Raw genomic sequence first — 14,609 nt, forward strand, 5'->3', positions numbered from 1 at the left:
GAGCAGGGGCTGGGGCTGGGCAGGATGTGGATATGCTTGGCCCAGGGGCCTGCAGCTGGGGCCTCCCCCTCACGCAGAGGAGCGGCCGCTTGCCGGGGCCCCTTCACGCCAGTCGCACCAAGTACCCATGTGTCCACACTGGGAGGGGCTTTTCTCACCACTGAGGGTCTGAGGTGGAGAAACACTGCCTTCGAGAACAAGAGGGGGGCACGGAGCAGACACGCCGGGCGGAGGGGGCCAGTGGGGCCACATGGAAGGTTCCACGCCCAACCCCTCCCGGGAGGCTGGAAGAGAGGGGTATCCTCGTGCTGCGGCCCTGAGCACAGACCACGGTTTCCAACTCTGAGCCTGGATCCTCCTGCACTGGGCCCAGCCCACCCTCCAGCCGCCTAGCCAGCAGCCCCAGCAGAGAGGTGCACACGGGTGGGACCCTGGGTATCCTGGCGAGGGCGGGCGCCATGCGCAGAGGCTACTGCAGACACTGCTCCCCAGAGATCTCAGAGCGTCAGGATCCTGACAGCCAGGGGCACGTGATGCTGCTTTCAAAGTCCTTCCCAGAGGAAGGGATACGGATTCCCTCACTGACCAGGACAAACACAGGCGTCCTGAGGAGACGGTGAGGCTCTCGCTGAACCTTGTGTTCCGGGGGACGCCGCTATGTGGTGGGCTTAGTGGGCCCAGCCCTGGAGCACAGGTCACTGCCTCAGAGGGCGCTAGGGGCCCAGGCTTGCCGTCCTGTCACCCCAAATGCCAGAGGCCCCTGCGCACTGACAGCTGGGGGCCCAGGACGGGGTCCACTCAGCCTCCTGGGGTTGGAATCCCAGCTCAAAGCTGCTGCCCCACAGACCCAGGTGCCCGGGACAGGAATGATGGGGGCCACTGCTTCCCAGGATACAAGGTGGGGATGGGCGTCTCTGACTCCAAGACACCAAGAGGTCACAGCCGAGGGGCCGGTCAGTGGAGGAGAGCAGGTGGGGGACGGTCAGCTCCGCGGGGACAGGAGAGACACCTGGAAGACAGAGCTGCCTTCGTCTCTGGACGGCGGGGGTTGCCCTACTGAAGATTTCCCCGATGGCGGCGGCACTGTCCAGCCCGGGCCCCATCAGGGGCTGATGGGAGACAGGCGAGGCAGGGTCCCCAGGGGAGGACAGCGTGCACATCTGCTGACCACGACCAGCCCGGCCCAGGACCCCAGAGCACAAGCCCAGCCTGGGGCCGTGCCCCAGCTGCCCAGCACCTCTCCCCGCAGGCGGGTCCACATTGCAGTGCTGGCCACAGCCTAGTGACCAGCACCCGGCCAGGGCAGAGGGGAGACGACACGGGGGCACCCCCGCCATCTTCCACATCTGGAAGGGAGCCCCCAAGAGCCCCCTTCCAGGAGCCTGTGGAGCGGGCCCCTCCCCACAAGAGCCAAGTTCGGGAGGTCTGAGGGTTGCTCTGCTCTGGGGTGGTCCCAAGCCTCGCCACCCTGCCCCCTCCAGGCCAGGGTACTGGACTTGGGGCCGGCTCCCATCACCGGACACTCAGAAACCACGGGAAGGAGGGCGACTGACCAGCAGCTCTGGGTGGGCACCCAAGACAGATGGGGCAGGACAGGAACGGGGGGCGGAGACAAGCCACACCCGAGGGGCCAGCCACCGCCCACCCAGGCCTCAAGGCCGCTGATCCTCACAAGACAGGCCTGCGCCTTGCTGCCACCCTCACCCGGCCCTGCTCCCAGCCCACGCCTCACCCCAGCCGCCAGGGGCCCGTCCTCAGCCTTGACCCCGGCCTCTGTCACGCCCAGGCCAACAGTCTGCAGAGTCTGCAGAGTGGGCACGGCCAGCCTGGCTGCCCCTCGCTGGAAAAGAATTTCTGCCGACCTCCAGTGCAAGAGACCAAGGGCCACGCCTGCCCAGCACCCCACACGGGCACCTGCACTGCGCTACTCTAAGCAAAGGGCCCTGGAGGGTCCGCCTCGAGACCGGGAGGCCAGGAGTCAGGGGCAGGCCGGCGGGCGGCCTCACTTCCGGGGCCCGGCCCAGCCCACATCGCCGAAGGGGCCCTCGCCCGTGGCAGAGCGCGGCGGGGGCCCGCACGGGGTGCAGAGGTCCGAGTCCGTGTCCGACTCGCCCTCCGCAATGTAGGGCCTGACTTTGGCGCACGGCGCGGCGGCGGCGTAGCAGCTGTTGAGGGCGTCCAGGTTCTCCTTGGACTGGGAGATGCTGAAGCCGCTGAAGGAGCGCTCCAGCTCCTCGTGGTCCACGGACGGGATGGAGATGGACGTGTCGCTGTCCCGCAGGGCGCCCTCGTGGGGCCTGCAGGCCGGGCCGTCCTCCGACCTCAGGAACTCCGTGCTGGCCCGGTGGCCCCCGCTGTAGGCGGACAGGGACCGCTCGTGGGCGGGTGGCGGCGGGATGCGCACCAGCGAGCCGTGGTCCCCCACGGGTGAGGTGCCGTGGCCCTGGCGCGGGTGGTACTGCTGCTGCCACGAGGTGGAGGGCGGGCACTGGGCGGGGGGCGCGGCTGGGGGTGCCGAGAAGTTCTTCTGGCCCGTGGAGCTGGTGGAGCGGACGAGCTTGATGATGCAGCCATTCCTGCTGCCGTGGTCCCGGCTGTCCTCGGGGCTGTGGTATGGTGGCGCCGGCTCTGGCTCCTTGGCCCCGAAGTAGGCCTCAGTCTCCGTCGGGGGGACGCCCATGCGCTGTGTGTAGATGTTCACCAGGAAGTCCAGCTTCTTCTCCATGGACAGGACCTGCAGGAGGGGCTGCTAGGCCATGCTGGGCTGCTCCCCGGAGCGGGGGCCCCAGGCTGCTCCTCGGGTGGGGGGGAACTGGGCTGTTCCCCAGAAGGGGGGGCGACCCAGGATGTTTCCCACAGAGGTGCAGAGGCAATGGAGGGCAGACCCCCCACAGCAGCTCAGCCTCTGACCCCACCCGTCAGTGTGTGAGGCCTCAGGACTTCAAACATGGACCCTCCTGCTTGTCTGGGCCGCCCTGTGTCCGCTGTGGGTTCACCCCTTAGAGCAAACCCTACAGAGGGAAAGAACTGGCCATTCCTTTCCTCAGCTCCCATCAGGGAAGTGCCCCAGGCCCGGGGGGTGCTCCTGGGGGCCCAGGGTCCAAACACGGCAGCCCTCCCTCCCCCCGAAGCTTAAGCTCCCTCCCGCAGCGTCCGTGCCGACACCCCGGGACCCCCAGACTCTCCCACCTGCTTCTCCACCTTCCCCAGCCGTCCCATCATGCTGGGGTCCTCGGGCAGCTCTGCCTCAGCCGGGCCCTTGCCTCGGTCTTTGTCTGCTATCGCCGGGCCACGCCCCACGATTTGGTCCACTCTGCCGGGAAGAGACCCCGTCCCCAGCGTGAGTTCAGGTGGGAGCGGCGGAGCCCGTGGTCCTCTCCTCCTGGCCAGGCCGCAGCCGCCAGATCCAGGCTCCGGGCTGGGTCCAGAGCCGACCGGGGGACAGCGAGGAACCAGGACACATGGACCCCGGGCGCCTGGTCCTTGTCCTGCTCTCCGCTGCCCTCGGGGCCTGTCCCCCGACCACTCCATTCCAGTGGGGCTGGCACATTAGCAAGGGGTAAAGAGAAGGGAGTTGGGGCCAAGCACCCCTCAGCTCCCCCGCCCCCACCCCCGAGCCCTGCTCCCGGAGAAGGTGCCACCGAGGCCCCTGCCCACCCGGGGTCTGGAGGGGATGGAGTTAAACGTCTGCAGCAGGAACCACAGAAGCGGGGTGGGGGGGCGTGAGGACTTCGCACCATGCGCCGGACGGGGGAGGGGACACAGACCAACACAGGAAACCACCAACGCACAACCAGAGGAGGGGACAGACAGAGCCACTGGCAACCAGAGAGGGGGTCCGTGTGTGCTCGTGCGTGTGCACGTGTGTGCTTGCTGTGCATGCCTGTGCGTGCACTTGTGTGAGAGTGCGTGGGCCTGTGTGTGCGCACGCACGAGGGAGACGCAGACGCAGCTGAGGTGACCTCAAACGAGGCCATCAGTCACGAATGCCGAGAGGGGAAGGAGGCCTCCTTCAGGGACGGGGGGCTTCTGCTTGACCCATGCGGCGTCCCCTGTCCCCTGTGCTGAACAGGAAGGGCCACTGAGGGGCTTGGAAGGGACCTTGGGAGTGTCAGGGTGGGCGCCCGACACTGAGCCCCAGAAGTGCAGCCACGTGGACGCTGGGCAAATGCACCAGGGCCAGGGTGCAGCTGGGCAGGACAGCCACCCAGGCACAGGCCACACAGCCCCGCCGCTTCTCTGGAGCCTCATGCACGAAGTGCGCCACCCAAGCTCCCGAGTGGGGAGGGGCGCCAGCTCCTAACCCCGCAAGCAGCGTCACGGGAGCTGCCAGCCTGCTCGGCGGCAGTCCTCCCCCACAGCGCCGTCCTGCCTGCCTGTCGGGGCTCAGGGTGGTCCGTCCTTGCTGTCACAGGAAGCAGGAGGGATCAGGCTTGCGTCAGCCGCGGGGCAGCCTCTCATGCTCCACGGGGCGTCATGCTTGGTCATGCGGTGGCAGGGCTGCCGTGGGGCCCTCGGGCTCCCAGCAGACGCCAGTGGGGACAGAGCGGGAGGAGGGCTCTCTGGCTCCAGGCGCCCACAGTCCAGGCACGGGTGCTCAGCGCCTTTACCCCTGCCACATGACGGGCCGCCCTCCCGGCTGCTCCCCTGGGAGCCTTGGCCCAGGGTCAGCCTGGAGCTGCCCCCGGTGGGTCTTCCGTGGAGCCTGTGCCACCCCCTCCCCTGGGCCTCAGGCCGAGGAGTTGGGCTTAACCCCTGTCCTTCTGGCTCCTTCTCTGTGGGCATCTGGCTGCAGTGGTCCGGGAGGCCTGCAGGGCTCCAAGGGCTGGCAGGGCCTTCCCAGCCCATGGCTCTGGATGCCCAGCCCCTGTGCCCTGCAGCAATGCCCAGGAGTGTGGGCTTCTGTCTCAGGGTCCAGCTTCCTTGGGGCTGGAGGTCCCGGGCAGAGCGGGGGACGCGGCGAACACTGTCTGGGCTGCCCGGCCTCAGGCCTGCTCCCCCGGAAGTTCCTTTCTCATGGGAGAGCCGCCAGGCTGAGATGCCCAGCACACACTGACCCTCGGCCTCACGCAAGAAACCTGGACACACAGGGTCAGGCACCCCCAGTCGCCCCAATGGCCCAGCTGCCAGCACCCCTGCCGGCCTCCGGGACACCCCTGGGCCCCTCTGCCAGCTTGGCCGGGCGTGTCTGCCCTCACCCCACATCCTTGCCCTGGGCTCTGCTCTCCCAGACCTGCCGGGGGGCGGTCACAGCCATCATCTCCGTAGTCCAGGGGAGCAGGAAGGCTCCGAAGTCTGAGTTCACCACCACCGAGCCTGCTTTTGCTGACTCACCACCTCACTGCCCGCCCCTCACCCTGCCCGCTGGCTGGGACTGTCTTCTTCAATAACCCTGACCACGGTGAAAACTGGAATAGAGCCCCCAAAGCTCTGGGGACTCCCCGGGAGCTGGGCTCCCGCCAGGACCTGCTCAGTCCACACAGCAGCCCAGGTCGACCCACCGGCAGGTGGCGGCAGGGGTCTGAGGCGGTGCTGGGGCAGGGCTCCAAGTCTAAACGCACCTGATCCCTGGGGGACTGCCGCCCTCTTCTGCCCAGGGAGCCCCCACCCCCAGCAGACACCACACAGGTGTCGGTGGAAAGGAGCCCCCCGGACAGCCTCCCCAGGACCCCGCCAAGAGGAGCAGCTCAAGGGCACCCCAACCCAGCCCGCCAGGGACTGCAGAGGACATCACTTTGTCAGGGACAGAGAAACAGCCCCTCGGTCCCATCGAGCAGAGCGGGTGCTGCCGTCATGTGGCTGGGGCGAAGGGGGCTGGCCATTCCACAGGGACAGGCGGGAGGCTCGGCATCCTGACCTAGGTGAGTACTGGGGCGACTCTCTCGGAGGGGCCGCGGGTCCTTTGGTGGGGTACTTCTTGTGCCGGGGAGTTGAAGGGGGTGGGGGGCCCACAATCATATCTATCCTGGCGAGTAAACAAGAAAAGAGACACCAGGAAAATGCATCGTGAAGCAACAGGAAAGGGGAGGCAGCCGGAAACTTGCAGAGACAAAATGAATGACCCGCTGAGAGCAGCCGTGACCTTTCTTACAAACGGGACGCAGGGACACTGCGCTCCCGTGACCCCAGATGTGGTCAAGCGAGCACTGGGTGAGGCCACGAGCTCGCAGAGCCCCGTCTGCCCGGGCAAGGCTACACGTCCAAGGACACGTGGCAGCTGGCAGCAAAGTACCAAAGGGCCCCGGGAAAGACACCAAGGCCCTGCCAGCAAGCGACAGACATCTGGCTCCTGCGGGGGTCGGTTTGTCTCGTCTGTTTTCCAGACAGAAAGGGAAGGAGAGGGGACGGCCTAGGACAGAAGAGCCTCGTGAACAAAAACCGCTGCCGTGAGTGGAGGCGGGTCAGCCGTCGAGACCCAGGGTGGCCTCTCACATACACACGTGTGCTCACACCTGCACACACACGTGGACACACGCACGCTCGCACACATGTACACACCGCAAGTTTGCACGCACGGCACACGTTTACACACTCATGTATACACGTGTACACTCTCACACATGATTTACAAGTGCACAACTGCACGCACGTTTGCACAAACACACAGGGCTACTCAATGCTCAAGGAGGACGCTGAGCAGTTGGCCTCCCGGCCTGAGCCTGGGGACAGGAAGGGGTTGTCCCCTGGCCTCACCCAATGGGAGCAGCTGGAGGCCCAGAGGGGCCCCTCCCCTGGGATCTTGAGCAGGATGGGGAGACGCCACCTGCCACGGGGCTGGGATCTGGGCTGACCCCCAGGACTGCCCCAACCATTCAGACCCCCCACGGCCAGGGCCTAGGCTTCAGGGCCAGAGAACTGGCAGCCGCCTCATTGGAGGGGCCCTGGCCAGGAGGGACCTGACCAGCAGGAAGGTGGGATCCATTCCAGGAGAGACCCATGGCAGCCACAGGCCTCCTCCCAGGCACCAGACACACGTGTGTGCGCCCGCTCGTCTGTGTATGGACGGTGCGTGCCTATGAGCACACACGTACTTGGTGTGCGTGTGTCAGTCCTATAGGACACACATGTGAGCACAAGGCTTAGAGCATGGTTATGGGTGTACACGTGTGCTGGCACACGTGGGCATGTGGGAGTGGACATGGGTCTGTGTGTGTGCATGTCCTGGGTCCTTGCTGTGTCTGTATACACGTATGTACAGCTGACTCCTGGGGTGAGCAAGCCAGTGCTCACATGGGGCCAGAGATGGCAGTGCCAGCGTGTGCCCGGCCACGGCCCACCAGGCACATGTCCAGCCCCACCGCCAGCTCCGGCCATGGGAATCCCTCTGTGCAGTGGGGAGGGAGGACCAGCCCTCTGTTCTGGAAGAGGTGCCACGTGGCCTAACTGCTGCCTGATGGGCCCACGGAAACCTGCACCTTCACCTTTCAACAGAACTAACTTCTCTCCCCAACACACACGGGTACACATGGGCAACATACGTGCATGGACACATGACACACATGGCACAGCACACACGCGTGCACCCACACATTTGCCAAAACATGTGTTGCACCCGTGTGCACACATGCACATGCATGCGATTGTACACATACACATGTGTACACACATGCACCTGGGGCCTGAACACGTGCAAGCACACGTGTGCATTCACGCATGTGCATATGCACGCCCGTGTGTGTGCACAACACATACACGCTTGCCCATCGCAGCACGGGCAGGAGAGAAGAGAGAGACAACAGAAAGGTTAAAAACAGACCACACAAGGACATGGCAGAAAGCCCACGTGGGGCCTGCGAGGAAGGGCCCAGATGTGGCAACTAGCAGGGCCGGGCGCTGCGCCCACAGCACATCGCCGCCCCACCTCTGGCAGGAGTGTGCAGCTGCGCCGCGCCCCTGTCCCCAACCCCCACCCGGCTTTGGCCCAGAGGACCCAGCTCCACGCCCCCGGGGCCAGGCAGGCAGGGGAGGTGCTCTTGCCTGGACTGCAGGTTTTTGATGCGGGATAGCATGTCCAGGTGGCCAGCCGAGTACTGCTCAATCACGTCCATCACATCGTAGGGCCGTAGGCTCTCCTTGAACTTGCGCTTGGACACCAGGAATCTCATGACACTGGAGGGGGTGGTTGGGAGGCTGTGAGCCCTGGGCAGAGACCACCGAAGGCAGCCCCCCAACATCCACCTGCCTTGGCCCGCCCAGCATCTCTGAGAGTGTCTGCTGGATGACTTGGCCCTGTCATCTGGGCCACCCACCTGTCTCGTACCCCAGCCACCCTTGGGCCCCACTGCGCAGAGGACCCTTGTCCACCCGGGAACCCCTGTGCAGTGGCACCTCCCAGCCGTCCACTAACAGCCTTGGGCACCCGGCACCTGGGACGCAGGCAACGGCTGGGACAGCAGGTGCCTTGTGAGCCGCGGGGGGCCGGACTGAAGGGGCGTCGGCCGCAAGGCAAGGCCCTCCCACCAGCCCCCCAAGGCCCCACGTCCGTGGACGACTCTGCGAGGGGGCCCGCCGGGTCCTCACCACACGGCCCGGATGCTGACTTTGAGGCCCGGGGTCAGATCCTCTGTCACGAACTCGCAGTTGCAGCTCTTGTTGTCGTCTACAATGTCCTCCCCTGGGAGACTTGCTTCTGGGTGGAAGGACACAGCCCGTGAGGGGCCGGGCCACCCCCGGGATGGAGGGGGCCTAGTGCTCCGGCCCCACAGCGCACGCGTGTCCGAGGGGGGCCTCCGCAGGCACACCCACGCTCCAGCCCGCCCCCCGTCCTGCTTTTCCAGCCTGCTTCCCTCCACTGTGCTCCTCAGGGAGCGGCCACCACAAGGGTGTAAGAGGGCATCCCTGTGCACAGATAGAAGGACAAAGTGGGATACGTCCACACAGAGAACTCGGGGAACATCCGCCGTAACAGCAGTGATGCGCCGGCACCAGCTCCACGGCTGAGCCTGGAAAACACGGAGCTCGGGGAGCGGAGCCCGACGCAGGGGGACCAGCACGTGTGGCCCCGTCGCACGGAGCTCCGGGAGAGCAAAGCCCAACTCGAAGGCTGCCCGACCCACCTTCCGAGTTCTGCCGGGAAGCGGCGCCCCTGGCCCGGAAGGCCTGCCGTGCGCGGCCGCGCTCCCCGAAGCTCCAGCTCTTGGGCACCTTGCTCGGACTGTCCTCCAGGCTCTGGTCGGCGCTGGGCGACCGCCGGACGGTCTGGGCCTGAGGGGACCCCTTGCCCTTGGCAGCCACGCCGCGGGGGCTGGAGAAGACACGGTCTTTCAAACTGACCTTCTGACTGCTCCCGCGAGAACCGACAGACGGACAGACACACAGAAAGACAGCAAGAGAGGTCACTCTGCAAAGAACACTCGCTCCCGCTGGCTCCTGGCGGGTGGACAGAGTGCCCTGGCCGTGGGATGGAGCACGGGCCGGGGCGGGAGGGTCGCTAGGACGAGCGGGGACAGGTCAGCTCCACCACAGGCTCCCCGGGGCCCGCTCAGCACTCAGCCTGGCCGGGGAGTGGTCAGTGGACTCTGAAATCACCTTCAGCTACCACCAAAAGCTGCCTGAGAGCTCGCCACACTGTCAACCAGGGCTCCCTCTTCAAACGCCCTGGGCAATGACGGCTTTTCCCTGGGCACCTCCTGAGGACCCCCGGCCACTCCAGCAGTTACCGTGCCTGCCCTCCACCCCCGTAACCGCCCCGGGTCAGGACAGTGAGGTTTGCAGCTGGCCCCCGGGCCCCTCGGCCGAACCCCAGGAAGCTGCCTGGCGAAACAGGTCTCGGGGAGGAGCATGGAGAGCAGCACAAGGGCCAGGGTCTGCCCACCTCCCCTCCACCCAGGGTGGCACAGGCTCCACCCCCCACCAAGGACACGGCCGGGAACAGAACGTCCACACTTCCGGAAGGATGCTACGGGTGCCGGTCGAGCCCCTGCCCGAGGCCGCAGACAGGGGACAACCACGGCCGCACAGCCACAGCCCCGTGAGGGTCTTTGGGCCTCGCTGCCCCCGTCTCTTGGTAACCATGGAGACGGGTCTGACACCCCACGTTTGTTGGTTCTAACACCCTCCAGGCAGCAGGCAGGAGAAAAGGGCGGTCTCTGGTCAGGGTGAGGTCAGGCCCGGGGCCAGGCGGCCACTCATTTCTCCCGTGGACAGTTTACACCATCTGCCCAGGAGGAGAGCGAGGCCCCCATGAACCATGAACCCACTCACGCCACCACACTCAGGGGCCACCCTCAGAACCTCCCGAGGGGCCTCTGCGCTGCCCTGGGGCCTGGGACCAGCCCGCATGGGTGCCTGGCAGGGCCTCTGCTGTCACTGGGAAGCTACCACCACCAGCTAATCCCTCAGGCAGCGCCAGCCCCACCGCAGATGGCCCAGGTCAGCTGCTTCCATCGGCCCGAAGGGGACCCACAGCAGAGACACGTCGTCAGACGGCGCAGAAATGACCCACCATGGACAAGAACCAGCCCGTGGCCTGGTCCAGCCAGCCCACACACTGTGGTCCAGGTCGGTGCCCCTGCCCCGCCGCCCCCCAGGCAGCCGAGACCATCTGTGCTAGTTCTCAGGCCCGAGGCATGGAGCCCACTCAGAGGGGTGGCTCCTCCAGAGACCCTGGGTGTCCTGTGTCCCCATGAACACAGGAGCCGGGGTGTCTGCTTGCTCAGGACGCTGGTCCCAAGCCTGTAACTGCTGTGCCCGGCACGAGACCAAGACAGGGGTGGGGGACCGAGGGGTAGCCAGAGCCAGGCTGTGGAGGCTGCTATGAAGGTGACCCTCTCCGTCCTGTGTTCCCAAAGGAGACCACTAGCTGGTCCAGAGAGACCATGAAACAAGGGCCCCACCAAGCCGGGACTGCTGGGGAGCCCCGCTGGACCTGCTGTCCCGTGCACAACAGGGGCCCCCAGAACCGGGGCCCACGCAGCTGACCGCGATGACAGAGCCACAGGAAGGAGCCTTCCCTGGCCTTGGCCTGGCCCTGCCGTCCCTGGCTCTCAGATTGCTCAGACTGGGGAGGGGTGCCCTGCTGGAGGAGGCCACGGGTGGCTGTCTGGACTTCCACGGTCATCACAGCTCAGGGCTCACAGGCACGCAGCCCCCAGCCACCCCAGGCCTGCCCCAACTCCAGGTGCCCGAACGCCGACGGTCCTGCAGGTGTCGAGAGAGACCCTCCCTCGCCTCACAAGCCAAGGACAGAAGCATACACAGGAGAGGGCTCTGGCGGCCTGCCCCCAGGGAAGGAGCACAAGGCCAGCCCACCTTCCGAGTGAGAGGGCATTTACAGGGGCCAGGGGGAAGCTCAGGAGGGTCTGGGGGAGAAAGCGAGGCCCGGCCTCTCCTCCCCTGCCTGCCACCCTCCCCAGGGCAAACTTCCCAACAAGTGAAGCCAGCCATCCACAGGGACAGGTGAGCGGGGGCCCCGGCTGAGCTCCGCTGCACCCTGGGCTGCACGGCCGGCCGGGGCCCAGCTCAGCGGGGAAGGAGCCAGCATCCAGAGAGAACCGCCTGGCCCACAGCTGGACCGCGGATGCCCAGGGAAGGCGGGGGTGGGGGGATGAAGTGATGTCCGTGAGACGCACACAGCAGGGCCAAGTGAGGCCTGGGCTCCTGGCCCAGCCATGGGCACCTCTGGCCTTTCTGGTTCCCAAGCAGCCTGATCACAGCCCCTGACCCGACCGGCCAGCCTGTGGCCAGAAGCACCCTGGACACCAGCTCTGGGCAAGCAGGACGGCTTCTGCCGGGGTCCCAGATCTCCCCTCCTGGGGCTGCAAAAGCCTCCCCCACGGTGCCTTACGTCGGGAACACACAGGCAGCACGGGCAGGTGGGGGCAGGCGACCCTCCGGGCCCCTCTCGAGGGCGAGAAGGATTCAGAGCATGCACGGATGCAGATGTGCAAGCATGCCGCCGCCCTGGAGCCCCGACCCTGCTGCCCGGCCCCTCCCCACGCCCGCCGCTCGGCACCCCTGCTTCCAGGGCCATCACGGACCACATGCACACGATGACCGGTGAGTGCAGCTGCCAGCACCTGCAGGGCCGCACGGGGCAGGGAGGGGCGGGCAGGAGGGGGCCCCAGAGCAAGCAAGAGGACAGACGCTTCCACACCCCCGAGAGCAGATGGGGAGAGAGAGGAAACGTGTCGGCAGTCAGGGAGCCCACGGGGCAAAGATCGGGCGGCCTTTCACCGACCCGTTTCCAGCCTGCCCTAAACCAGGCCTGCACGTGGGAGGGGGAGCCGTGGACCTCTGGCTTTCCGGTGTGTCTGGTGTGCCAGGACCGCGGGGAGCGGGCACACACACGACAGAGCTGCCTCCCGGTGGGCGGGCGGGCTCCGGGTTGAGGGCAGTGGTCCTCCCGTGCGTAGTAGAGGTGCTAGATGGACGAGCCGTGGAGAAAAGGCTCGCGGGAGAGCTATCAGGCCCCTGAAGGCGCCCTTTCTGGTTTTCAGAGCCCCTGGCCGGCCCCCCTCCTGCTTGGAGCACAGCATCGTTTGGCATGAGGAGAAGGAAAGGGGTTATAGCTCCACGGCCACCGTCACCCAGGCGGTAGTCTGGAGCCGGAGGGGGCCTAGGGCTCCACCAAGGGGCCGGGAGGCAAGCTGTCAATCAGAATCGGGGCCTGGGGGGCCGGGCGGGCAGCAGCCTCTCCCTGGCGCATCTAGAACCTCTAATAAGCAGAGTGCTTGGAGCGGGAGGGGGACAAGAGCCGTGCAGCAATGGTCGTCCGAGCGACGTGTCTGAGGTACCTAGCGTGTCCTGGGCAGCATCCACACAGGGACTCTGTGCACCGTCTGCCTTTACTGGAAATGAGGAGAGGACAGTTAGTCCCGGGGGCGCCGGCGACCTGACGCGACCAGAGGGAGCCTGGGACGGGCGCGCGGGCAGGAGGCGCAGGGACGCGAGGCACCAGCCACCCGGGGCGGCTCTGTGCTCAAGCCGCACCCGCTACAGAGTTCGCGTCTCAGCGAGAACGAGGGAGCCGCGCACAAAGTCCTTCGTCGGCCTGGAAAAAAAGGTAGTCCCTATTTTTGGAGAAAAAAAAAAAATCCCTGTTTTTTCCTCCAAAAATAACTTTTCCTTCCAGCGTCAGTTTGGGGCCACGTCTTTCAAAAGATGTATTATTTTTTTTGCTATATTCATGCCAACAACAACAAAAATAATACATGGGCTGAGGCTGTGCTGGTTCTAGAGGGACAGGATTCCAGAAAGCTCATGTTTCAGAGGAAAAATGTGCAAGTTTGGCTTCACAAACCAACCCAGCCAGTGGCCCGATCAGAAGTGGCCTCAGTTTACCCACAAGGCAGTGGCTGCCCCCCCCCCCGGAAGGGAGCTAAGGAGAAGGGAGCTTGGGGCTCCTGGACTTGAAAGGGCCGCCAAGGTCAGACCTTGGGTGAGGTCCACCCCGTGCTGAGAGCAGAGACGGACCTGCGGGCGGCTCTTCAGGAAACGCTGCCCATGGTCACCCTGCCCAAGAACCTCCCCAAAGGCCCAAGACTCAGCTCTGCACTAGAACCTGAAAACTTTTCAGCAAAAATGAGAAGAACCAGCCAGAACTTCAAGAAACCCTTCACTTCCCTGCGGCCTCGCTCTCTGCCCCCACCTTTGCTTCTGAGACAGTGGTTCTCAAACTCTGTACCTGAGGAACCCAGACGCGGCCAATGGTCTTGATTCACAAAAGTGTTCAGTGTCCACACGTTCACTTAAACACCGACAGCGCCTGCCAGTGTCCAGACAAGGATCCCCCCACTAAACGCCAGCAAGCCAAGGTCAAGTCTCCTCAAGGAGCCCGCGCTTGGCTGCCCCGGCCTCGCCCTGCACGGAGTCCCCTGCGAGCGTGCGTGCTTCCCCAGGGGGACCTTCCCCAGTCACTTCGGGTTGTAGAACAAAACTAACTAGAGGTCGACCCCGGGTGGAGGGAGCTGGGGTCCAGCTATCCACCGAGCGTACCCACACAGGGGCGGACCTCCCCAGGACTTGGACCCCCCGCCCAGCAGGAGCCCCTCAAATTTAGGGCACACGTTCTCTTCCAGAGTGCACCCCCGAGGCAGCCACAGTCCCACCAGGGCCTGCAGGACAGATAAGGACCCTAAAGGCCAGGATCCCCATGGCCAGCTCCCCCCAGGGGTCCCCAGGCCTGCACACAGGTCCCGCCCCACCTGGAGGCTCCTCCCCTGGGAAAGAGGACCAAGCGGGGCGGGGTCTTTGCCCCCAGCCTTGACCAAGTCCCTGCCTTGACCAGCTTTGCTGCCTTCAAAACTCCCAGCGGCCACCTGCCCACAGCCCAGCACCGCCAAACCCACCGTTTCCTAGGCGACCGCCCCACGCCTGGCTCCCAAGCACACAAGACTGGGGAAAGGCTCTCTAACTGCAGTGACTGCCTTTAATTTTAACGAAAATTTAAACGGCCTCACATGGCCAGCGGCTCCTGCATGAGACAGCGCAGCCTGAGAGTGGGACAAGAGCGAGGGGAGGTGGGCTGCTGCTGGCCTGGCCCCCCCGATCACTGCCCCTCTGCTTCGGGCGGACGAGGGGCCCCAACTCCAGCCCGTTGCCTCTGGGTTCCAGGCTGGCGCTGGGGTTTCCTGCCCACAGCAGCCAAGTGGAGCTTCACCCCATCAGAA

General features: G+C 65.5%; 1 protein-coding gene across 10 annotated transcripts in view; it reads right to left on the bottom strand.

Moving 5' to 3' along the window:
- Positions 1–2,002: 2,002 nt before the first annotated feature.
- The window catches only part of KCNQ2 (potassium voltage-gated channel subfamily Q member 2), a gene marked incomplete at both ends in the record, with an annotated part of 47,768 nt that continues 35,161 nt past the window's right edge, over positions 2,003–14,609 (bottom strand). For 2 of the 10 annotated variants that reach the window (XM_079719446.1, XM_079719444.1), the window contains 6 exons: positions 2,003–2,734; positions 3,190–3,313; positions 5,858–5,965; positions 7,978–8,109; positions 8,521–8,629; positions 9,057–9,276. In XM_079719446.1, the coding sequence (XP_079575572.1) occupies positions 2,003–2,734; positions 3,190–3,313; positions 5,858–5,965; positions 7,978–8,109; positions 8,521–8,629; positions 9,057–9,276 (1,425 nt within the window). Of the gene's footprint in view, positions 2,747–3,189; positions 3,314–5,857; positions 5,966–7,977; positions 8,110–8,520; positions 8,651–9,056; positions 9,281–12,734; positions 12,789–14,609 lie in introns of all 10 variants that reach the window. The other 8 variants (XM_079719451.1, XM_079719449.1, XM_079719442.1 and 5 more) reach the window with 7 other exon arrangements.

Source organism: Hyperoodon ampullatus (assembly GCF_949752795.1).
Source record: "Hyperoodon ampullatus genome assembly, chromosome: 14".
In the NCBI taxonomy this organism is placed as follows: Eukaryota; Metazoa; Chordata; class Mammalia; order Artiodactyla; family Ziphiidae; genus Hyperoodon; species Hyperoodon ampullatus.